This window comes from Dunckerocampus dactyliophorus, chromosome 7 (assembly GCF_027744805.1).
Source record: "Dunckerocampus dactyliophorus isolate RoL2022-P2 chromosome 7, RoL_Ddac_1.1, whole genome shotgun sequence".
Classification (NCBI taxonomy): domain Eukaryota; kingdom Metazoa; phylum Chordata; class Actinopteri; order Syngnathiformes; family Syngnathidae; genus Dunckerocampus; species Dunckerocampus dactyliophorus.
In genome coordinates this window covers 4,854,336-4,876,688 of record NC_072825.1, presented here as the reverse complement: position 1 = coordinate 4,876,688, position 22,353 = coordinate 4,854,336, and the positions used below count along the sequence as shown (strand labels likewise).

General features: G+C 48.9%; 5 protein-coding genes across 15 annotated transcripts; all 5 read right to left on the bottom strand.

The window, feature by feature from the left end:
* Nucleotides 1-351: 351 nt before the first annotated feature.
* mtx1a (metaxin 1a) lies at nucleotides 352-4,515 on the bottom strand. The gene is made up of 8 exons (XM_054782339.1): nucleotides 4,434-4,515; nucleotides 3,959-4,028; nucleotides 3,805-3,884; nucleotides 1,473-1,565; nucleotides 1,224-1,406; nucleotides 855-931; nucleotides 639-784; nucleotides 352-563 (listed from the first exon to the last, which is right to left on the bottom strand). The coding sequence occupies exons 1-8, from the start codon at nucleotides 4,512-4,514 to the stop codon at nucleotides 352-354; spliced, it is 942 nt and encodes a 313-aa protein (XP_054638314.1). The 5' UTR covers nucleotide 4,515.
* A 380-nt stretch (nucleotides 4,516-4,895) lies between these two features.
* nudt17 (nudix (nucleoside diphosphate linked moiety X)-type motif 17) lies at nucleotides 4,896-7,770 on the bottom strand. 4 transcript variants are annotated; one of them, XM_054782330.1, is made up of 9 exons: nucleotides 7,253-7,770; nucleotides 6,809-6,924; nucleotides 6,629-6,739; nucleotides 6,342-6,543; nucleotides 5,953-5,978; nucleotides 5,788-5,883; nucleotides 5,622-5,720; nucleotides 5,149-5,282; nucleotides 4,896-5,089 (listed from the first exon to the last, which is right to left on the bottom strand). In XM_054782330.1, exons 1-9 carry the CDS (start codon nucleotides 7,275-7,277, stop codon nucleotides 4,897-4,899), a joined length of 1,002 nt encoding a protein of 333 aa, XP_054638305.1. In that variant the 5' UTR covers nucleotides 7,278-7,770; the 3' UTR covers nucleotide 4,896. The 4 variants fall into 4 exon arrangements, with proteins under 4 accessions (XP_054638305.1, XP_054638306.1, XP_054638310.1 ...); XM_054782331.1 differs by having other exon boundaries at nucleotides 6,342-6,525; XM_054782334.1 differs by having other exon boundaries at nucleotides 4,909-5,089; nucleotides 5,799-5,883.
* Nucleotides 7,771-7,917: 147 nt separating this feature from the next.
* Nucleotides 7,918-10,996, bottom strand: LOC129185367 (high affinity immunoglobulin epsilon receptor subunit beta-like). The gene is made up of 7 exons (XM_054782345.1): nucleotides 10,771-10,996; nucleotides 10,174-10,365; nucleotides 9,986-10,087; nucleotides 9,862-9,918; nucleotides 9,638-9,796; nucleotides 9,417-9,542; nucleotides 7,918-9,337 (listed from the first exon to the last, which is right to left on the bottom strand). Exons 2-7 carry the CDS (start codon nucleotides 10,360-10,362, stop codon nucleotides 9,287-9,289), a joined length of 684 nt encoding a protein of 227 aa, XP_054638320.1. The 5' UTR covers nucleotides 10,363-10,365; nucleotides 10,771-10,996; the 3' UTR covers nucleotides 7,918-9,286.
* Nucleotides 10,997-11,797: 801 nt separating this feature from the next.
* On the bottom strand, nucleotides 11,798-15,545 carry LOC129185357 (semaphorin-4B). 4 transcript variants are annotated; one of them, XM_054782300.1, is made up of 14 exons: nucleotides 15,368-15,545; nucleotides 15,111-15,271; nucleotides 14,988-15,050; nucleotides 14,794-14,892; nucleotides 14,640-14,730; nucleotides 14,435-14,557; nucleotides 14,236-14,363; nucleotides 14,002-14,171; nucleotides 13,792-13,930; nucleotides 13,520-13,742; nucleotides 13,345-13,460; nucleotides 13,114-13,280; nucleotides 12,868-12,938; nucleotides 11,798-12,793 (listed from the first exon to the last, which is right to left on the bottom strand). In XM_054782300.1, exons 1-14 carry the CDS (start codon nucleotides 15,543-15,545, stop codon nucleotides 12,189-12,191), a joined length of 2,334 nt encoding a protein of 777 aa, XP_054638275.1. In that variant the 3' UTR covers nucleotides 11,798-12,188. The 4 variants fall into 4 exon arrangements, with proteins under 4 accessions (XP_054638275.1, XP_054638276.1, XP_054638277.1 ...); XM_054782301.1 differs by having other exon boundaries at nucleotides 13,520-13,709; XM_054782302.1 differs by having other exon boundaries at nucleotides 14,002-14,078.
* A 184-nt stretch (nucleotides 15,546-15,729) lies between these two features.
* Nucleotides 15,730-22,282, bottom strand: adam15 (ADAM metallopeptidase domain 15). Of its 5 annotated transcripts, none has more exons than XM_054782293.1 (24): nucleotides 21,882-22,280; nucleotides 21,687-21,778; nucleotides 21,366-21,442; nucleotides 21,224-21,302; nucleotides 21,072-21,148; nucleotides 20,165-20,375; nucleotides 19,997-20,062; nucleotides 19,848-19,919; nucleotides 19,596-19,765; nucleotides 19,442-19,526; nucleotides 19,218-19,366; nucleotides 18,967-19,144; nucleotides 18,802-18,894; nucleotides 18,529-18,724; nucleotides 18,342-18,450; nucleotides 18,070-18,265; nucleotides 17,917-17,994; nucleotides 17,735-17,846; nucleotides 17,512-17,665; nucleotides 17,313-17,421; nucleotides 16,852-16,920; nucleotides 16,237-16,302; nucleotides 16,023-16,144; nucleotides 15,730-15,877 (listed from the first exon to the last, which is right to left on the bottom strand). In XM_054782293.1, exons 1-24 carry the CDS (start codon nucleotides 21,985-21,987, stop codon nucleotides 15,754-15,756), a joined length of 2,790 nt encoding a protein of 929 aa, XP_054638268.1. In that variant the 5' UTR covers nucleotides 21,988-22,280; the 3' UTR covers nucleotides 15,730-15,753. The 5 variants fall into 5 exon arrangements, with proteins under 5 accessions (XP_054638268.1, XP_054638269.1, XP_054638270.1 ...); XM_054782297.1 differs by lacking the exon at nucleotides 15,730-15,877 and adding an exon at nucleotides 17,123-17,195 and having other exon boundaries at nucleotides 21,882-22,281; XM_054782294.1 differs by lacking the exon at nucleotides 16,852-16,920 and having other exon boundaries at nucleotides 21,882-22,278.
* Nucleotides 22,283-22,353: the final 71 nt, after the last annotated feature.

The window sequence follows — 22,353 nt, the reverse complement described above, 5'->3', positions numbered from 1 at the left end:
ATGAGAGGTCAGGTCTTTATTTTTATTAGCATATATATTACAACAGTTTATTGATTTCAATGTCTAGCATGAATTGGAGAAAGGTGAAGGGGCTTGTTTGGGTCTACACCGTTGTCGTGGTAACGCAACCCTAACAGCAGGAGGGGGGCGGGGTTTGAATTTTGTGACCTGCTAACACTCCGCAAACTGCTTCCAGATCAGCTTGTTAAAGCTCACGCATTCCTCAGCAAAGGCGTCATGTGCAGCTGGCGTCCAGACGCTCAGGACGACTGGTGGGGGCCTGAGGGGCGTGGCCAAGAGCTGAGATGGAGTCCACTTTCTCAAAGACAACACAAAGCTGTGATGGTGACCTCAGTCGTCCTCGTCGTCCTCGTCATGGTGAGAGTGCAGAGGCGCTTCCAGCGCCTCCCGCTGTTGGATGGACACCATGCCGCTCAGCACGGCGTATGACAACATGGCGCCCAGAGCCACCAGCAGCGACAGGAACTGCTTCCTGCGCTTGTTTGGGACCTGCTCCAGGTCTTTGGTCTCTGCTGGACAGGAAGTCCTCTGACTGCAGTTGTCTGTGGACACATGGACTGCGTTGTTAAGACTGTCACCCACTGAATAAACACCATGCCTGCTAATGTGGTCCTCACGGGGGAAGTAGATGAGCAGGATGTTGGTGCAGAACTTGCTGAGGTTGTCCAGAGACTTCAGGTGCTCTTGCAACTTGTTGTTGGGGAGTTTGCACTTGAGAATTGGCGCTAACGAGCCAAATACGAAGGCGTCAAGAGAGGAAGGCCTGGACCGGAAACATCATTGTAATCAGCACCCAAATACGACATCGTCATCATTGTTGCACTAATACTTACGAGTCTCCAAAAAAAAACTTGTGCGGCCCAAGTCTCTGTGCCAGCAGGTTCATGCAGTCGGCAGCGTCGCGGAACAACTGAAAGACAAATCCCGTGCACACGCTCACATGTATGAGCTTTCCATTAATATCCATGGCTACATGCTAACAGGAAGTGCTATACTGGGGAAATCACGCTAGCTTCAAAGATCATGGACGTCTGGGGGGTTGGGGGGGTTAAAAGTGTCAAGTGGAAAAAAAGGATTTTGTTGATCTTCATTCACGCTGACTTATTTGTTCCATTGCAGTACTGCAAGGAGTTCTCTTTTCCAGGGCATTGCACATGGAAACAATATGAGCCAAGCAGCTGGAGGCCACGTTTGCACCTCACCTCCTTCTCCAGCTCCTCGTTGGCCTCCAGGCTGTCATCACCTCGCAGCAAACGCAGTTTGTCCAGCTGGTGTCGCTGCATGCGGCCTGGCAGGAACAAGCTGAGCGGGAAGGGCATGCGCTCGGCATACCAGCGCCGCGTCACTTCCACGTAGTTCTTTGGCTCCACCCACTGGGTGTAAAGCTACCAGAGCAGAGCAGAGCGTCACCTTGTTCTTCTGTCTTTCTCACGCTCCACAACAGAACTCACCAGGGCCGGCACAAGCTTCTCTTCCATCAGCGATATGAACGCCAGGCTGTCAGCGCCCTCCTTCGCCGACAGGTCGTAGTCTGCGTTGTACTTCTGGAAAACACGTGAACGATGAGGAAGGCTAACATGCTAAGCTAACGATGAGCTCAGCGATCACTATGACAACACCTTTAGCTGTGGCATGCTGGGGAATAATGGCTTCCAGCTGCCACAGTCTGGGTGTTCCCATGGGAAAATGTGGGTCAGAACCACCGTGCAGACAAGGTGTGGCCGAACGACAGAAGAAAACCTAACAAGACATCTTCAAAGACCCAAATGTCTAACAAGCACGTAAAAAAACGCATGAAAAACATTACAATGAATATTTTGCAGCTTGGGGACACGGGTAGGTTGTGTCAAGAACATGCATTACCTCAAATTTAAAATCTCTATCTTAGGCCAAAGTTATATTGTTTCGATCGCGCAGTCCTATAGTTGCCACTTAATCTTTACTCATTTGTGGACACAACGAGATGCCCTCCAAGTCCCGCCCAACTGCCTCTATTTCCTGCAGCTCACTCAAGCTAACCATCAAGATGTTGTAAAGACTAAAAGGATCAGCATGTACAGTCACAGCTCCAAAAAGAAGTACTTATCAGGGAATTATCCAAATATTAATAATTATTCATAATTGTTCAGACCAGCCCTTTTACTCGGGTTCTTTTATTCTAAAAGCTCTGAAATAAGCCTTGGAATCTCATAGTCAGTTTACAATTTAATTCAAACAGAAATAGATACAAGCAATTGTAATGCCAGCACTGGAGAAAGCGATCAACTGTCAATGGAGGTTTTGCCAAGTCCAGCCGATCTCCCAAGAGGAACTCGGTTCCGCTTTCCTTTATGACATCTGTCAGAGAGTCGGCGCAGTGGGTGTAAACTTCCCTTTTTTTTAGTTGTGGGATGTTAAGCAACAGCCAGTCTAAATTGGACAGCTAATTGCTCGCCAACCAATGTGTGTGTGTGTGTGTGTGTGTGTGTGCCCAGATAAAAACAACATGATGCATCCGTTCCAAATGAAAATGTCTTCCGAGTGTGTTATGTCTCCGTGGTAGATAGGCACATTGTCATACTTGTCTACACTGTAAAATATTCCATTCCGAACATACAATCAATGTGGTGGAATGGTATGCCATAATCACGGTAGACAGTACGTACATTGATTTTAAGGTCATGGTTCAGTACATTTTGGGTACAGTAAGGCAACACAATGCTAAATATAAAACTGCTTAGCTTTTGTCTTTAATGATTTTAAAATGAAAGATACACCTACAAACAATACAATTATCAAATACAAATATAGCTATAGCATATGTAAACATTGAAGGAGGTGGGGGACCACTTTGATACATCTTGCACACTGAAGATGCTAAAACCAATCCAATGTAAGTCAATGTACTGTAAAAACTATTGCCAAAAATATGTCTCGGATTTCCTACACAGTCTCAGTTATCGTATAGTCAAACAGTGCAGCTAACAAACGAGTCTGTGGAATTTAGTGTCCAAACAAAGCATTCAGATGTTGGTGGCTCCGTGTCCGAGTCTTTTCTTATAGCCTGAGTAGGGACACTATAGACAGATTCCTGCCAGGGAACCCTTAAACAATCTTTATTATGTGTGTGGGTGGTTTATTTGTTCATGAAACACACACAGAATGATGAACAACTCATATCTGTCTTCCTCTTAAGAAGCGGTGTGCGCGGTTCATTGATAAGGTAATCAAGAGCACTGTGTATTTCTGAGTGTTTTTTTTTTTTTTATTAAATATGGTTGCAAAAAAGTTTCAAGTGCCAGAACTTTGATAAAGATGGTGAGAAACACTAGTACAAAAGGTAGCGTCTATTACAATAGGATTGTAATGTAAAATTCCTTATTTAATGCAGGTTGCTGGGGGAATGGTTTAACAGAGACACATAACAGAGTAATAATTGCACCTCCTGATGAAGTTAACAATAAAGTTCAAGAGAGCAAGAATACAGCTCTAGCAGTTCACCCATTAAAGTTACGTTTGTAACAAACTAGAATGAAACCGCGTCCCTTCCGTCCTCCCTCCACTCATCACCATGGTCACCAACAAGTCTTCATCATTGTAAATGTGATGTTAAATGTTCATTCATCCATTTCATTTGTCAGTCATTTGTATTTTACTTTAAAACTACACATTTTGGACACTAAAATATGTGTATGAGCGAGGGAAAACACGTAGCGCAAAATCTATTCTGTGGCGGTCCAAATTTTGTAACGGGCCGCCACAAATAAATCAATGTTTGGGAAACAATGAATGTTGGCTACTAACTTGTTTCCTCAGGTGAATAATGATGTCAGATGGTCTGGACAGGGTCTCCTTCTGACTGGTCCTCAGGGTAGGAATGGAACCTGAAGGGGACAAAGCACATATCAGGAAACGCCCCCCTGAAGGCCCATGTACAAGCTGCGGGCAAGAATCTCACCGCCAGGACTTCTCCACGGGTTGGACACTTTGTGAACTTTGAGAGGAGCGCCGGCAAACTGCGCGTATGCCTGCCAGGAAGACAGCATGTCATTACTTCCTGTCTCGCAGCAGTAAAACACAAACTTGCACCCTGGACATCAACATGGCGGCCTCTTTACAGACTCTTAGAGACAAAATAAAATGCTTCATTCCGACACTTTAATGACCATTTTACTCCAACATTTTTCTCAAGTCAGCCACCTTCTGCTAGTGGTGTTTTTGCAAAGTTCATGTTAAGCTTTCACGACAAACGTCAGCGCTAATTCGTTAATAACACCTGTAAATGAACTTAAAAGCCAAACTTCATCGTTCATTCATTCGTTAGCATGCTAAGGTTAGCAGCAGCGGTGAGCGTACACGCGCTTTGATCGCGGACACGCGTCCGGTGACACGCTCGGTCGGGTTGGTGTCGGTGTTTGTGTGAGTGGACTCACCAAAACCACCAGACACTCGGTGCTGACGGACGGCAGACCCCAGTCTCCTTCCCAGCAAAACAACTCGTCGGGCGCCGCCATTTTTACAGCAACCGGAAGTTCAGACAAGCGTTTCCGTATTGCAAGCAAATAAAAAATATAGATTCACTTTACACGCACCGTTAATTTTGATGTACTAATATATAGGTGAATGTGTATCAGCAAGAAAATAAGGCATTTAAAAAGCCAGATGGCTAAAAACAACTATTACGGGATGTAACGTGTTATGTTTTGACTCTCATGCGTTGCCGTACTCTCATGATCTCTAGCGCTTATATACACCATTCATGAGGTACAGCTTTGATCGTGAAAAGTAAATCGTTGTGTAGAACGTGTATTAAATTCTGATGAGACCAACGAATGTTCTGTCATTTATTTTTTTTCATGTCATTTATCTCACACACAATCAAAGGTCAGTATAACATCATTTGTTTGGCTGACAGGTGTGAGGTTCAGAGGTCATCTCTGCAGTGGTCTTCAGCCACAGACCCAGAGCGAACTTTGTCCCGGTGCTGACCCGCTCCACGTCTGGACCGCTGTACGGTGCCCGGTTGACAAAGACACCCGGCGACAGCGTGGTGTCACGGAGTCCTCCCGCAGGGCACACCTCCGACACCCTGAGGGCGGCGTGAAAGATCACAAGGTTGTACCTCGACTCAGTCATCAGCTGTCAGACCTGACAACGGCGGGAAGACGTTTCACATCGATCTCGCCATCCTGTCCGTCCACGGCCGACACCATGGCACTGACCAGACGGGAGTCGGCCCAAAGACAAGCGCTGACTTCGGTGGGGGAGGGGCGCAGACAGTCCTGATGACATCATCTATTATGTTGTTTTGTAGCTTTAATGTGCTAACATGCAATGAGTGAATGATGACTGAATGAATGACTGACGATAGACTAATGCATAAGTGAATGATGGTTGCATGAATGAATAACAGAATGAATGATGGATGAATGAATGAATGAATGATTGACAGATGGATGAATGAGTGACTGAATACATGATGACTGATTGAAGGAGTAAATAAATAAATACACGATGACTGAATGAATAATTACATATGAATGACTGAATGGATGGATGATTGGACTGAATTAATGATGGCTAATGAATGACTGAATTAACAGCAGGTTAGCTAGGGTTACCTGGAGCTGCAGGTGTGTGCATGGCGAGCGCAGCAGCAGGTAGACGACAAGGTGGTGTCTCTGAGGGGGTCCTCTGCTCAGCATCGGGGGGTACACTGACTACTGACACATAACTTTTTTTGAGCGCCATGCCCCCCCGCCCCCAATTTAAATGTCACCCTCTCACCTCCCACACACCGAGAACCTTTGGACTTGGGAATTGTTCTGCTTCCAGAGCCAATCCTGTTTCCTCTTTCAGCTCCCTGAGGCCCGCCTCCAGGAGCTGCACGCACACATGTTGCGAGCAAGCTAGCACCGCGTTGGCACCAAACTAATGTCTGAGGAAACGTACCGTCTCGTCGGGTTCAAGATGGCCGCCTGACGGTGTGAGAAGAAGAGCGTGACCAAATGTGGGCGTGGCTGTGTAGAACAGGGGTCACCAGGTAGCCCCCCACGACCACATGAGGTGCCCACAAGCCTGCTTTTCATTCAGGTTTTCAGTTAATAATGAAAGAACAGTAGAAAGAAATGCATTCTGAAATACAAAATGCGAGTTGTGGACACCAGCATTTTGTTAATGTTCTGGTAAAACAAGCATATTCGCTTTGTTTGGGTTTAAAATAAGCTCTGAAAATAAATGTTACAAAAATGAGTAGCTCTTGGCCATTTTCACTTTGTAAAAGTAGCTCTCACAAGGAAAAACGTTGGTGACCCCTGGTGTAGAACATGGTGGCCACTGACCTGGTGGAACCCAAACGTTGGGAAATATCCGCAGTTGCTTTGCTCGTCGTGTCAGCAACACTCTCTTATCTGCTGTCTGCAGGATGATGGCTACACCCACATCTACTCCACGTTGCTGAATGTCCAACGAGATAGACGCTGCCTCTTTGACGGACAGGTGCTTGATTGGACAAAAGGGGGCCCTCTGGTGATCAAACAAACACTGATGATGTTATGCCATCAACAAACTGTCAAGTATGACGCAGGTCACATGACTATGTTCTGTTAACGAGGTGCACATGAAGCACCTTCAGGGGAATGCCTCTGTCCGTGTCGTCTTTGAGGACTATCAAGCGGTTCCGGTCCAGCGAGCAGCTCACGTTCACCTGGTCAGTGGTGCCAAAGTGACCTGTGACGCTCTGAGGGAAGACCCGCCTCCGAGATGAGTTCAAGCATTCAAGCAATAATGGTAAAAGTCACGCACACACCTGAAGAAAGTGAACACTCTGTGGCGCTGCTCTGTCCCGACAGACCGACACTAGAACCCTGCGGACCCTCTCCATTCCGCCTCGTTCCTGAGTCACCTGCTCTCGAGCGCCCTCGTCTGTCCACATCACGTCATTTATGAATTGAAAAATAGGTTAGTCCACAAAATAAACACGGACACACTAACAACATATATTGTAATGGTGTTGTTACCAATGTCTGTACATAAGCACAGACTAGATTGTTAACTGAAGTAAAATATGATGACTCTTTACTAGCTACTGATGCTAACATCGTAGCGAATGCTAATTATTGACGACCGTCTAGCTGTTGTTAACGCTAATTAGCTGGGCATGAAAACCGGCCAGATTTTATTTAAGTGAGATCTGACATACTACATTGTCACAACAAATGTGACACTTCTCGTAGAAACTGTATATACCCACCATACAGGAGCGAATTCCGCAACATGTACGCAAGTCAGCTGTAGCTTGATTCTACATCCGGTGTGAGTCTTCACAGTAAAAGCTATCTTCTCTGAACAATAAAAGTCTTATGAGACGTAAAGGTGACAGCTCGTAATTAAATGTTATTTAAGAAGAAAGATTATAGACGTTTCTCTTTTTGGGATTTTTTTTTTTTTTTTTGCAAGCAGAGAGACAAGTGAGGCTTCTTCCTGTCCCCCTGACTGTCTCCTAACTGAGGTTGGGTTGGTGAGGCCGAGAGGGTCAAAGGTGATGCCTTCAGGGTCAGCAGGCTTGCCCGCCTTGCAGTACAGGACGTGTCTCAGCATGACGCCAAAAGCCACCAGCATAAAAGGTTGACGAACACACTGAACATTGGACAAATATTGGACAGCTTTTAAGCTAATCTCTGCGGACCATGTCTTGTTAGACAACAAGGACATTGGACTCACACAGGATTTGGACGGCCTACTGCTCCACACAACAGATCCAGGCTGCTCAGAATAGAAACATGTAGTCCAACTTAACATTGAACTAGTGCCCTGTCGGATGCTTACACACACATGCTAACACACTTATAAAGAGGAACTTAAATGAAGAAGGGTCAATTAACACACACACAAGCATGCACGGGCAGGTCACTTGACTTGGTGTGGTCAACGACAGACGTTGAATGAGTTTAATGAAGTGGTTACATGTCAGGAATGAGCTCATGACTGGCATTGCGACAGAAAGGTGCTATCCCTCCTTGGCTGCAGTTTTCACACAAAAAACACCACCACCCGCTGGCATATCAAGAGAGTGTCACAGAGACGTCTGCCACGGAGGGCATATGTTACCAAAAGTTTTGGTTCCAAAGAACAGATTGTACTAATAATGTCTACAGCATGGGTCGGCAACCCGTGGCTCTTCAGCTTCCTTGATGCGGCTCCCTTTGCAGTGATTTTTTTCAACATCGAAGTAAGGTATATGTCCATTTAAAAAAAAAAAAAATTAAATATCCGATGCACTGCAAGTCCGTGAACGTATTTAGACTGCATTCTGACTGCTGATTGGATGAGCAAGAGAGGGGGACCTAGGCTAGTGTATGCGGTGAGTCTCACTTCACAGGAGAGAAAAAAGGTGAGGGAGTTTTGAGTTGAGTCTGAAGCAAGTTACAGCACAGTAAAATAAATCAATTTAACAAGAGCATAGAAATATGTTTTATAACAAGAAGCGCGCTGTAGCTACGTGCTCGGAGCCCGTGACACGCTAATACCAGAAAAATCTCCTAGCGACGTCAGAAGGAGTCTTTGCATTTGTCGCTAGTCGCTTATTTTTGAGAAAATAAGACACCAAGAGAGTTTGGAAAGTAACCAGATTTAGCCAGAAAATTGCCACTGGGCTGCACATGATATGGGAAGCCCTTCACAGATGGAGAATACATGAAAGAATCGTTCATAAAAATATCAGCACATCTATTCTCCCAATAAAAAATAAACAGGAAATGATTGAGACAATTAAAGTATGCCTCTCTTTGCAAAGATTACATTACATTTTGTTTTACTTTTACACAAATATGGGAACCACTCAGTAAGACTTACAGAGTCAAGTGTTTGACTGGTGTCAGAGTAGGCCTACAAATGTAGGCGCACTTCTGTTTGATGAATTTTGTGGTTGTAACAAGTTTATTTATTAAGTTGTGTAATGTTTTTTGGCTCCCGACTATTTTTTTTTTTACTGAAAGGGGAGGCAAAATGGCTCTTTTGGTGGTAAAGGATGCCGACCCCAGGTCTACAGTGTTCACAATTACAATGACATTTTTTGTTCAGCTCGAAAATAGGGAGTGGTGTTTAACGGCTGTCGCTCACTCATGGTTCGTGCAGAGGCACCTGCCCATTTAGTGCGCTCACATATACATACACATACACGCAATCTCAAAGAAGTGACCGACAGTTATCAGTCGTGGCTAAGCAGGAAGAGGGTGGGATATAGTACGTTCGAATGCCCCCATTACAGGTATAGTTTTGTCTGTTGTCACGGTGACTGTGGCGGCACCGCTTCATTCCCATCACTGCGCTCCTCGATCTGGAGGTCAGAGGTCTGATCAGTGGCTGTTTGTGGTCACATGAATCATCTGAAACAACATGACGACGTCCTGCCTTACCGTGAGGGCCGTGTAGCGGCGGTGTTGCCTGATGCCGATGGCGGCAAAGACACAGGCGGCGACAGAGACGCACCCCTGCAGGACAAGCAGAACCAGGAAGAGACCATCCAGGCCCGCCAAGACCATCTGGAAGACACGTGACACGTCTGTGAGGAGAGATGCTGCGAAGCTTCGTCCACTGACAACCACCGACAATGTCTGATCAGAGCTGACAAACTTACGTCCAGCACCCAAAGCCGACTGACGCACCAGTTCTCCTTGCTGAGGCTGCCGCAAATTCCCTCTGATGGGTGGGCGCCGCTCAGCAGCAAACAGAGGTAGGCCACGCCCATGAGGCTGAGCAGCACACTGATGCCGTTTGACACCAAGCATGCCCACATCTGCAAGACACAACAACAAACAAGCTGGCCAATCAGAGCAGCGCGACGATGCCATCAAGACTTACCGGTGTCACCGCAGCCCGCCTCCTCGCTGCCACCGCCAGGCAACCCGAAACCACAAACTGCATGGCAGCAGAAAGAAGAGGTCATTGGTGAAAAACAACACATTCAGCCAACTTGCAAACGCACCGACACACCGCCGCAGAACGCCACGTGGAGCATCAGGTAAGGAGAGAAGGTGGCGATCAAGCTGAAGAGAACACACAGCAGCCCGATGGCCACCTGCACCGCCTGCGTGCGAAGAGAAGAAAAGGAAGAAGGAGAGGTTACACACACATAAGTCACCAAATGACACACGATGTGGGATGCACACTCACCCCGAGGCCCGGCAGCGCCCCTTGCAGGTCTGTTTTAGGCGCCTCATCCATATTGGTGGGAGACACAGGGGGCGGGGCCTGTGCAGCGGTGCTCCCGGGCGTCTGGAGCGGGATGGAAGTTTCATCTTGAGGGATGACCTGAGTGACGATCACTAGGCCGCCTACCGTGGTGACGGACGAGGACGCCATGCTCTGTTGTTCAAATGACGTAACACGTCTTTAGTGTCCTGCCTCATTGCTCTAGTGCGCCCCCTGCTGGTTTCCTTGTGACTTGTTATGTCCTCAAATGACTTGAGACAGAAAACCTTCAGAATCCTGCATGGACGCTGCTGGTTCCGTCTGTCTATCCCACAAGTAACACAGACTTGCTGTCAAGTTTAACTAAAACACGAGGTCACGAGGTGACGTGAAGTCTGCCGAATTCACCACAAGACCGAAAGAATTCGATTGACCTGTTTAGGTTTGAGTTGTTCAACTAACCATGAAAACCAAGATGATCAAATGGAAAACTTTACAAAGGAAAGTGGTGTTGCATCGAAAGGAAAACAAAACAAGTCAGAAAAGACTCGATTAACGTCGTAGAAAATAACAACTTACCTGCTGTTTGACTGAAGTGAGGCACGAAAAAGTGAAGCACTTGATCGTGAAAAACAACCAGTTGATCAAATAGCGATGCTTTCAGATTCACCTAAAAACGTCGTAAATGAGACAAACCCACCGAACTATTATTATTAATATTATTGCTGTTATTATTTTTATTAAAACGATTAGATGACCTCGCGAAAGTTTGCCCAACTTTCCTACGATGACAACGGTACAAACCAAAACACAAATGTGGAACCCGAAAGTGGGATTGATTACTACAATTCCCGAAAACACTTGAATGCATCACGAGTCATTTCCGAGAATTTAGTCAGTTGTCATCACACGAGGTCAAATATCAGTACAATCCTAACCTAATCCGAATGTACTTTAAAATATTTCTCCATATTCTTTATTTCATCATTTACGAGGGCATCTCAGTAAATTAGAATGTAGTTCAAGAAAAAGCGAGGGATTTTTATTAAATGTGTTTGTTAGTAGTTGCGATTATAGCGCATTCATTTTCTAGCCTCTTGTCCTCACTCGGGTCGCGGAGGTATGCTGGAGCCTATCCACATGGGCGAGAGGCGGGGTACACCCTGGCCTGTTTGCCAGCCAATCGCAGGGCACATATAGGCAAACAACAATTCACGCTCACATTCATACCAATGGACAATTTAGTCTCCAATTAACCTAACATGCATATTTTTGGAATCTGGGAGGAAACCAGAGTACCCTGAGAAACTCCACACAGAGATGCCCAAACAGAGATGCAAACCTAAATCTTCCAGATCTCCTGAGTGTGTGGCCAACATGCTAGCCACTAGGCCACCATGTGTTGTGATTATTGTTCACAGATAATAAAAAAATATCATAGTGATAATAGCTTGCAGATAATAATAATTTAAAAAAATTCAGTTTCTCATGAAATGTGAGAAATTGTCAAAAAGTTGAATATTGAAAACTACCGGTTCACACTCTAATAAAAAAATAAACTGCAAAAACCTCATGAGCATTTGTCTGTCTTACATTTTACACAGACAATATTCAAATTTATTGAAATGCACTCATAGGTATATACTGTATGATTTTTTATTTAATCATTCACAAGTATGTATATACTGTATCTTATTTAATAATATATTAGTATGTCCATACTGTACTGTATATTATTAATAATTTACTTGTATGTATATACTGTACTGTATATTCTTTAATAATTTACTAGCATGTATATACTGTACAGTCTTTTATTTAATTGAGTAGATTTAATAATTTATTTGCTGATCTGTTGTTTGTTTACATTGACTGCGATGCGATTGGCAGTTGCTTTAATAGTCAATGCTGACAAATCACCTTGCTAAGACAAATTATGACAAGATAAGCTAAGCTAAGATAAGCTAAACTAAGATAAAAGACTTTAAAAGCTAGTTTCAGTTGTCCCTCAAAATGGGGCCTTTTAGCTCCATCCTCGGCTCTGCCATGCCATCCTCTTGCCCCTCCGCAGACAGGAAGTCAGCGATGGTTTTGTCTTCCTCGACGACCACCGGCTGTTTCTGCCAAGTACCGGACTTCCTGCGAAACCAAAATAGGAACCCGGCCACTATCAGGAAGCAGGTGCAGGTCGCTAACACGAGGGAAACGGCTAGCATCTTGCCGCAGTAGCTCCTCCCCTCACACAGCAAGGCGTCTTTCCCAGACGGAGACGGCGGGGTAGCGCCCGCAGCTTCTAGCCGGTCGCCCTTGCCTCGTGTGACCTCGTCTTCCTCTTCAGGGCGAGGGCGGATAGAGCGGGGTGGAGCCATCTGTATGACATTGTAGCTGGCCACAACTTCCTTGTAGCCGTCTTCCTCCGCCTGGCAGTGGTATGTCCCAAGTGTGTCTGCGCTCGCCAAGAAGTTCAGGCTGCCGTCGTCTGACTGGATGAAGAACTGCATTGGGAGGACCCGGAATTCTGAGGTGCTCCATGTCAGTGTGGCCATATTGGAAGTCTTCTGGCAGGGAAGCTTCACCACATCGTTGAAACGCACAAACACATCTGCAGGGTGGAAACAATCAGTGTAAGTGTTGAGAGCATGAGCGTGAGCGTGTTGACGATGCCACACACGTCACCTATGACGGAGCGGATGCTGCCTTCACCACGACATTCCGCCTCCACGCTGCCGTCCTCCAGGACCTGAACCCTGACCAGCACACTTCCTGTCACTCACGCATGATCCATACGCAATCATCAATACATCACTGACATTGATACATGATCAATATGTTATCGAATACGATTGATATATGATCGGTTTGTAATCAGTACGTCATTGATAGCTAATGAATATGAGCTTAGAGTGTGAAGCGTGCATGTACATGCGGTGGTGGTTGGTGCCTTCCAAGCGTGCACACAACTTCCTGCTTTGGCTCCACCCACAGAAAGGATCTCGGGCCAGAAGACACTGGCTGCACGACGTGTAGACAGAGCATCGAACAACAGGCACGGCAGTGATAGCCTGCCACGAGCCCACGTAGAGGACACCCTGCCACAGTGCACAGTCTGGGTCTTCAAGTGGACAAAGAACAGCTCTGTAGGCGTAGCTTTACCTTGGTGGGCGAGAGGAGGAAGGCTCTGACGCGCTGAGGTTGGGCGAGGACCTGAATCTCCTCAATGACCCGGGGACCCCGATGGGACAGAAACACTTTGTGAAGAAGTCCAGATTCTGGAGCCAAGTCCAATATCAATAGTGATCACTTTTCTTGAATGTACTTTGCGCCTCACCTGTCAGGAGGAAGACGACGTCGGACCGCCGGCCGTCAACTCCCATCACGCTCATGGCCGCCACACGACTGTAACGCCACCGAGACGAAAGCAGCAGCGGACCTCCCTGGACCGGCGTCACGCTGCTGCGGGTCAAGAAGGACCGCTTCACTTCCTCTAACTTGGCATCCGTGGTGGCATTCAGGCCACACTGACACCACACGGCAAAAGAAAGACATGCAAGCTGCTATTTTGTTTAGCCAGTCGCATTTCCACAGTGCTGTGCGACCCACCTGACCCAGGTAGGAGTGTTTTCCCAGCAGGGGGCTCCACTGATGCGAATTGGAGTGGAAGCTACTGTAGGCGCCAGTGAACGCCGCTCTCAGAGCAGCCAGCTGGAAGGCACACACCGCCGACTCGGACCGCCAAGACCTAAAAAAAAAGACAATTCTTTAGGCGACGTCATCATGGAAACACTCCAATCCTTCAGGAATCCTCCGCACCACTGCGAGGTGAAGATGGCGTAGAAGAGCGTTTCCGCAGGGTCGGCGCCCACTGGCGGCGGTAGGGTGAACACGTCCTGCAGGACATTGAAGGGGGGGTGACAGATCAGGGTGGTCTTGACCAGCGATGTCCACTTCCTTTGCAGAACCCTCGCACCGCCAACATCGTCCTGCATGTGGCGGTCTCGTTACAGGAAAAAGCGTGGCTTCTGTGAGGCGCTGTCACGTGACTACCTGACACACTCGGGCGACACGGGCCACATGCAGCTCGTCCACAAAGTTGAACTCCTTCCCAACTTCGCTGAAGAAGAACAGGACTTTCCTCTCGCCGCGGTCTGCAGCCGAGCTCACGAAGTTCGGCTCTGAAACACAGCATGATAATGAAGTGGGGGGCCGGGGTGGCCGCTGGCACACAGGGTCACAAACATGTCACCTTCCAGCAAGATTGCGGACGGCTCCTGGGTGACGTCCGGGCGGCCGTCTTTGCTGAAGTGGCGAGAAATCTGAGGCGTGGTTCCTTTGAAGTCAGCTGTTGTGGCAGTGAAGAGCTCACCGTCTGCATGCCACAGAAACAAGCGGCTAAGAAGAGGCGGGGCTAACTTGACAAGCCTCATGCACCAGTCACAGGACCACCTCACCGATGGCGAGGGCGCTGCTCCTCTGGAAGGGACTGAAGGGACAACGGCCTTTGGCGGTCTGGGGGGGGCTCGCGGCAAAAGTGTCGGCATCCTGATGGGAGAAAGACAAAGACGCTGACGTGACCGCCACTGAAAGGAGACGGCGTGCACTCACGATGAAGACATCACGAGGGCTGAAGGCAAAGCTGCCGCAGGCGTACACATGCGTGGAGTTGATGTGCTGCAAGTTGTGCACGAAGTTGGCACAGTCCACCTATGTGCGTGCACACACACACACACACACACACACACACACACAAACACCAACCTGTGAACACGCTAAAAACATGTAAGAAGTCAAAACCTTACCGTGACGTTTCTTCCTTTGCTTTGACAGATGTCAATGTCCGAGTCAGATGGACGCCACGGCACCTGTGAGAGGACACGCGCTGTGTTCAAGTACCGTGGGACAAACGTGCTTCATCTCCTCACCTTTTTCCTCAGGGCCATGATGTCACTCTGAGTGACATCCAATGAGAGCACGGTGTCACGCGCCCCCACATACAGGACATTGTGGTCGTCGCTTAGCAACAGCGCTGTGATGTTGTGGAGTTCCGGGAGACTGAAATGGACCAGCGGCCTGCTGGACGAGTCTGAACAAAAACACAACTTCCTCTTCGTAGTGTGAAGTGTATCATGTGACTAATCAGCCAATCAAAAACATTTGAGCAGCACACGCCAAGACTCACTCAGGTGGAAGGAGGAGCGCGCATGTAGCTGCGAGACGACGGCGGCGGTGCCCCGCAGGACGGCAAGCATCAGGACGAGCATGAGAGCCATGATGGTGAGCGTTCTGACTGACAGACAGCAGGAAGACGCTCCACCACGTCTTCCTGTTTCACTTCCTGCGTGACTGCACAAGATCATGTGATCATGTAGGGACACACTGACATGCAATCACAAGACTTTATTTTGTCAAGCAGCAACAGGAAGTGACATCATAATTGTCCCTCTTTTCTTTAAATTCATCTTTCCTTCCTTTAGAAAGGACGTGGGTGTGACCCCAAGCCAATCAGGAGCGATTGTTCCTTTGAGTAAAAACAAAAAACATCCTGCGTTGTTCTCCAAGGAACCTTCAAAAGATTCCGTGCAGGTCGGAGCAAGGCACTACACCCCTGCTAGCAGCAGGGTGTGGGGGCAGTGGTGGTGCATGGAGTCTGGGAGGCACTATGGGTCGTGTCACAGGAAGAGGACGTCGTCTAGAAGGAGAACAAAAGCAAGACTGACTACTTTCTGCACGGTGAAATATATCAGCTGTCCTAGCTAACACCTTGCTAAACATGTTAAACATGGCAGCCACACGCTGACATGAGTCATTTTGTTGTTTCTTCTGATTGGTCCCACCTGTTAGCAAACGCTGCAGAGTGTCGAGCTGGTTTAGCATTTGTGCCAGGTGGGGTGAGGTGGGACAGTGGGAGAAGAACCAAAGGCTTTTTGGGCAGCGCTGGTTTGGGCGGAACTGGAACCTGACAAGACAATAGCGGGAAAATAATGTCATCACAACAGAACCTGTGAGATCATTCAAACACCCTTTAGCCAAATGCTGAGAAGCGTTTACCTGTCCAGGTGAGACAGGGTCAGGAGGGAGTGGCTTATTGGGTGAAGCCGGTCGGCTCGCTAGCAGCTGGATGTTAGCAAAGAAGATGAGAATGTGAGAAGAAAGTCAGGAAACATGCACAAGTGGGAAAAGTGAGAAAAAAAAAACAGGCATGTGCAATAGGGAAGATGTAAAACATGCTCATGCTAACATGCATGTGTAATAGCCAAGATACAGAACATGCTAATGCAAACATGCGTGTGGTGTTGTAAAGGTCATGATAAACCAGTTATTAGACAATTATGTGAAATATGATTAACTCAGCGAGGTTTTGCTGTGTAGCAAAGGAGCCGGAAAAGGTTGCACGTTGGCAAATGAGTTTGCAGTGACAGAGGACAAAAAGGAGACATTTCATCTTCCTGAGTATTCCTTGGAAAGTCCTCACGTTGTGCGGAGCGTTAAGAGGAAATTTTGAAAATTAGCATGGATTTTTGGTCCAGTCAGAACGCTGCTTCCTCGAGTTGACGTCCACGTTAAACTGACGTTTCAAGTCGACTTTGTACGTCACGACCGATATGTTTAACCGCATCAAAAAGTGATTCCTTTGCTAGCAGCACTGCTCCCTAGCCAAGGTACCTGGATGCCTCTGTTGGGAGGGGTGGGGGGCAGGGGCTTGCCCGGCGGCGCCGGATGGTGTTTGGTCAACTGAAGTCACGCAAAAAAAAAAAGTTAAGAATTAACGAATGGGCGCACGTTCAACAACATTCTACCACGTACTTGCCAACCTTCCTTTACTTGACTTTATTTGGTTGGCAAGTATGTCCACACTCTTGAACATTCTCAAACATGATACAGGGCTTTCCACAACAATAAAACCTTCCAGAACACAAACAGGAAGTGGTGTTACCTGCAGGGGGGGGGGGATTTAGTGTGGGAGGAGGGGGGAGTGGCTTAGTGGGAGGAGCAGGTCTGTCAAAAACCTGATAGGACAGAAAAGAGGAAGCAGGAAGTAGACCAACAGCCTGCACTTTGTCCTTAGCGTCTCTTTCACAATACATTTTCATGGCGACCAGTGAAGACAAGTTCAGGCTTTGTACCTGTTTGAGTGGCGCAGCCTCTGGGCTGTCCGTCGACGCGCTGACATGGTATCTCAGCGGACGCACCTGCTCGCCGTTTGTGTCGTCCTCTCGCTCTGTCGCCGGTGTCCTGGACAGGAAGGCAAACGAGTGACGAGACACACACACACACACACACACACACACACACACACACGCATGCACACACACAGAAATGTACCGGCTGTGTTGTGCTGATTTGGAAACAAGCTTATTGGATCCCAAACAGGACAAAAGTCTACGGACACAAGAGAAGCGGAGAGCGAGGAACAGGAGGACCACTGGCAGGATAAAGAGGAAGATCACCAGCAGGGCAACTCGGACCGGATCCGACCCTACACACAAGTAAACACACACAGCCAGATGGATTAAACTGCCACAGCTGGACACATGTATGCATGTACCTGTGGCAGTGTGAGTGGGCCCGCTGTCCACGCTGCCACCGTGTCCGGCGTACATGCAGTCGGGTGGCGCCCATCCCTCCTGGCAGTGACAGTTGTTGTTGCTGTTGCACACCTGAAACACATGAGAAGCTGAACAAGCAGTCGCCACAGCGACATTCGCACAACAGGAAGCACCGACTCACGCCGTGACCGTTGCACTTCCTGCGGCACTTGTCCACACCGAAGATAGACGCGTCCTGACACTTGTGATCCAGACAGGCCTGCCAACAGAAGGGCAAGTGTTTTTGTTTGCCTCACGCATTTCCTGGAGGCCTGCGGGGTGGGTGCAGCTTTACTTTGCCACGGCCACAGGCGGTGCCCTCCGCCACAGAGGCAGGGTCGGACACGTCGTCTCCCAGGTGAAAGAAGGTGCCGCGACACACCAGGTCGCTGTGGTTGAAGCGCACTGTGGTGGTGAGGATCTCTGCGTTGGTGCCCAGCAGGGGGCGCTCCCTACCGCTCTGACACTGGATCCTGCCGCAGTGCACATCACTGCAACGCATGGCAGGAAATGACGTCAGTAAGCACCCCAGACTATGTGGTATGAAACTGCTGTGAAAATACTCACGCGGGCCCACAGGGGGCGTAAGAACCGTTGCTCAGCTGACCACAGTTTCCAAACTTGTTTCCTTGTTTGTTGACCGACGAGAAGCAGACGGCGGGCGCACTGCTTGCGTCTGACCCGGTGAGAGCGCTTTTAAAGTTACTCCAGTACTAACTCATCTTGACTAGCCAGTTAGCTTAGCATCACTTACTGGGTCCCCACAGTGCCTGGCACTGCGCGCGCATGCTAGCACACACGCCGCCATAACAGTAGGAGCCGCCGTCCTCGCAGGGCTCGCCGTTCTGCAGGAAGACGTTGGGGGGGCAGTATGGGGAGGAACCCGTGCAGAACTCAGGCAAGTCGCACTCGCCGATTGGCTCCCGACACACAGAGCCTGCCGCCCGCAGCTGGTGACACAGAAAGGCCAAAGGTCAGAGGTGAAGTTCTACAAAAGCCTGCATGGCACACGTGTAATGACGCCAACCTTGCAGTCTTGGCAGCAGCCGCTGTCGGACGAGCACTGAGCCCCAGGCAGCAGCCGACAGGTGGAGGCATTACAGCAGGGGTCCTGGCACTCCTGACCAATCAGACCACAGCAGCTGTTATGCACAAACTCCGCCCACAGCGCCCCACACACTCAGGTGAGTACCTCCAGCAGGCCGCAGTCGCATTCCTCCCCTCGCTCCACATAGAGGTTTCCACAGCGAGGTTCGCCCACAAGGTGGTCTGGCTGCGGCACATTGAACAAGCACATCCCGCCCCCATGCAACAGGCTGACAGACAGGTCAGCCGCACTGCAGCTGCTGAACTGCTGCCCGGGCATGAACCTGGGGGTCCACGTTAATCACAAATCAAAGCAACAAACACTTTCTAGGTGAACAGTCATGTTTCGGTTCTGACCCGGTTGAAGGCTCCATGATGCAGCCCCCCAGCCGGGCGTCGTTGAGGCAGGAACAGTGTCGTTCGATCGTGTCGTGACTCATGCCCAAGTTGTGCCCCACCTCATGAGCCACTGTGGAGGCCACGCCCAGAACGCTGACCAGGTGATCCTGCCACAGTCGACAAGTTGAGTGTTGCTTCGGCAACAGGTTGTTGACCACCTCTCATCAGCTGGGCTCACTCACCACGTTGACCCCTCCTGACCTGTCCCTGGAGCACATGGACGACTGCGACGCCATGCCCACTGTGGTACCGTCCAAGGCGCTGCCCCTGCCAACACAACGCCATGAGGGGAGTCAGAAAAAGCGGCAGCCTGGCAGTGAAGGACGGCGGGCATACATGATGAGTTGGGCGTTGTCATGGCGAAGTCGGGGGAGCAGTTCCCTGGCCCGCCACTCCAGGAAGTTGTTGAGCGTGTCAATGGGGTTCTTCTCCACTGGGATCTTGTCGCGATCGCTCCAGATCTCTAGGCCCGTCAACGCCACGCGCACATTCAGAGGACGGTAAAACTGCATGAGAGGAGGAGGGGGCTGAGCAGAGTCACTGCAGCAGCGGCGTCGCTATGGTGACGTTGGGGCTCAAAGGTCTCACCCAGTCCACCTGATTGGCTACGTCCAGCATGCGGTAGACGATGGTCTTGTTGTTCTTCTGGTAGTTGACGAACTGCAAAGACGACAAAGACAACTTTGGCCGCCATGGTGACGTGTGGCCCTGCTAATGTCATCAGGAGGAGCACTGACCTCTTGGTGGTCCACCACTAGTACTAGTTCTATGTACTTGGTCTCCGACAGGATGTCCCTCTTGCTCTGCGTGCACGCACACACACACACACACACACACACACACACACACACTGTGTTTATGGGTGTGTTTGCCATGACCAAGTGTTGAGTCATCAAGCCACGCACTCGTCCCACATTGCTGTGCTGAGGTGGAGGTGCTGCGGGGCCCGCTGAGACACCACAGCCACCGGCTGCCACCCCCTCCACATGACCAGTAGAGTACAGCAGGTGGTCTCCTTCTCTTTCACCCCCCTCCCTCGCCATGCCCTGCTGGAAGGGGCGGGGCTCTATCGGCTGCAGCTCAAAGCTCAGAGTGGCGTTGATAGCAATGACGCCGCTGTGGGAGGAACAACCAAGATGTCAGTGTGTTTTACTTCACACCACTACATCAACTTAATTATTCACTACATTTACTTAGTTACCCACTACATCACTGACGTAAATACTCACTATAGTGACTTAGTTGCTCACTACGTTGATGAGCTACTACACTGACTTAGCTACACACACACACATTACTCACTACATTAACTTAGTTACTCATTACATTGACTTAGTTACACATGACATCATCGCCTTAATTACTAAATTGACTTAGTTGCTCACTACACTGATGCAATACTGACTACACTGCGCACATGCACATGCTCAACAACAATCAACAAATGTCTTCCTTTGAGTCCAAAAAGTGGACCAAAGGGTTGATGTGTGCCAATGAACAAATCCACTAATCCTTCAGGGTCAGAGGTTAGCGTTGTTATTAATCCAGAGGAGAGGAACTCACGTTTTCTGCTGAGAGGACTAAACTGATTAAAAGATTTGCTCTTTTTCCTTCTGGGTTGAAAGGTTTTAAACTACTGACAACTAGTCCACATCCTAAATCAGACTAACAACAACACTCAACTTCAGAGAGTGCAAAATACAGATGCTAACTAGACATACAGGCTAACGCAATGCTAAAACTAGACATAGTAAATGCTAACCATGTCATATAACTTCGGAAGCTAGCGTGCCCCACGAGATGGCGACTCACCGCAGACCCGAACAGGTGCTCAGCGCCACTCTGGAGCGAGGGAACCCCCGCACGTTGCCATGGTAATAACAATGCGTCTGCAGGCACAAACACATGAGATGAGTCACAGACGGACGCCACAGTGAGAAAGGTGAGGTGCATTCAGGACTCACCACGGGGTCATCAGTGATGGACACTCCTGTGCCGTTTGGCAGGTAAAAGAAGACGTTTGGCGCTTTGGGCAGGAGATTGCTGAGGATGAGGACAGTCAGCACAAAGCTGAGAAAGGATGTTGTTGGGTCAGCGCTCACTCACCGGTTCTTCTCCAGATCCAGTAGGAGGAGCTGGCCTCGGACCTCCAGGCCACAATGTAGTCGCTCTGGGTGACCGTCCTGAAAACAATAGTTTGTTAAACTGGACCAGGACCAGGACGGAGGGTCGGCTTTCTATTACTTGACGAGCAGGGTGCGCTTTTTTTGGATCAGCTGCCATGTTCATCCTGAACCTCAGGATGTGGGTGTGACTAACAATATCCGCTATCCAATCAGTGTCTTGAAACCACTGCCTGTCCAAAGCCTGACACCTTGACATCATGATGCAGGTAATGACTTAATTAGCTAAGTGGACATGTCTCACCTGCAGCGCCTCCACTAGACTACGCCTTTGCCCGCCAATCAGCACGAAGGGATGTGTCCTCTCCAGCAGGGGGGGTCGCCACCAACCCACACCTGAGGGCGCACACACGACACATTAGCCTTCAGGTAATCTATCTTGAGCCCCGCCCCCCGCTGCGGGGCCATCTGCGCGCCTCAACTTGACCCACTTGTTTACCTGACGCCCTGCGGTCCACGCGTTGGGGTCGTGCTGCGTTCAAGGACCTGGCGACCGTGAAGGCAGTACGCGCGCTGAGCAGCAGCAGCACCAAAAGTGCTTTCATGTTGGCGCGGTCTGTTACTTGGTCGAGTCCGAAGAGAACCAGTGGTCCATCGCTAACATCCGCTCATTCTGAGGCCACTAAAAGGCTTGTCCAGCAAACCGTCAAATCTTTGGGTCCACTTGTTTCCACCGTCGCCGAGCACTTTGCGGCCCAAAGAGGACTAGGTCTCCAACAGGAGCGGCAAATGTTTATAAGTACAACTACCTGTGACGTCATACGCTGCGTCAAGTCACTCAGCGTTACAGGAAGTCAGAGCGTTGGCTTTGAAAGTAAAAGCCAATTGACAGTCACAACTGGACGTTCAATTCTGTTTAGTTGCTTTTGAACTAAACGGTTATTGTTTTAGTCTGACGGCATTGAAGTAAA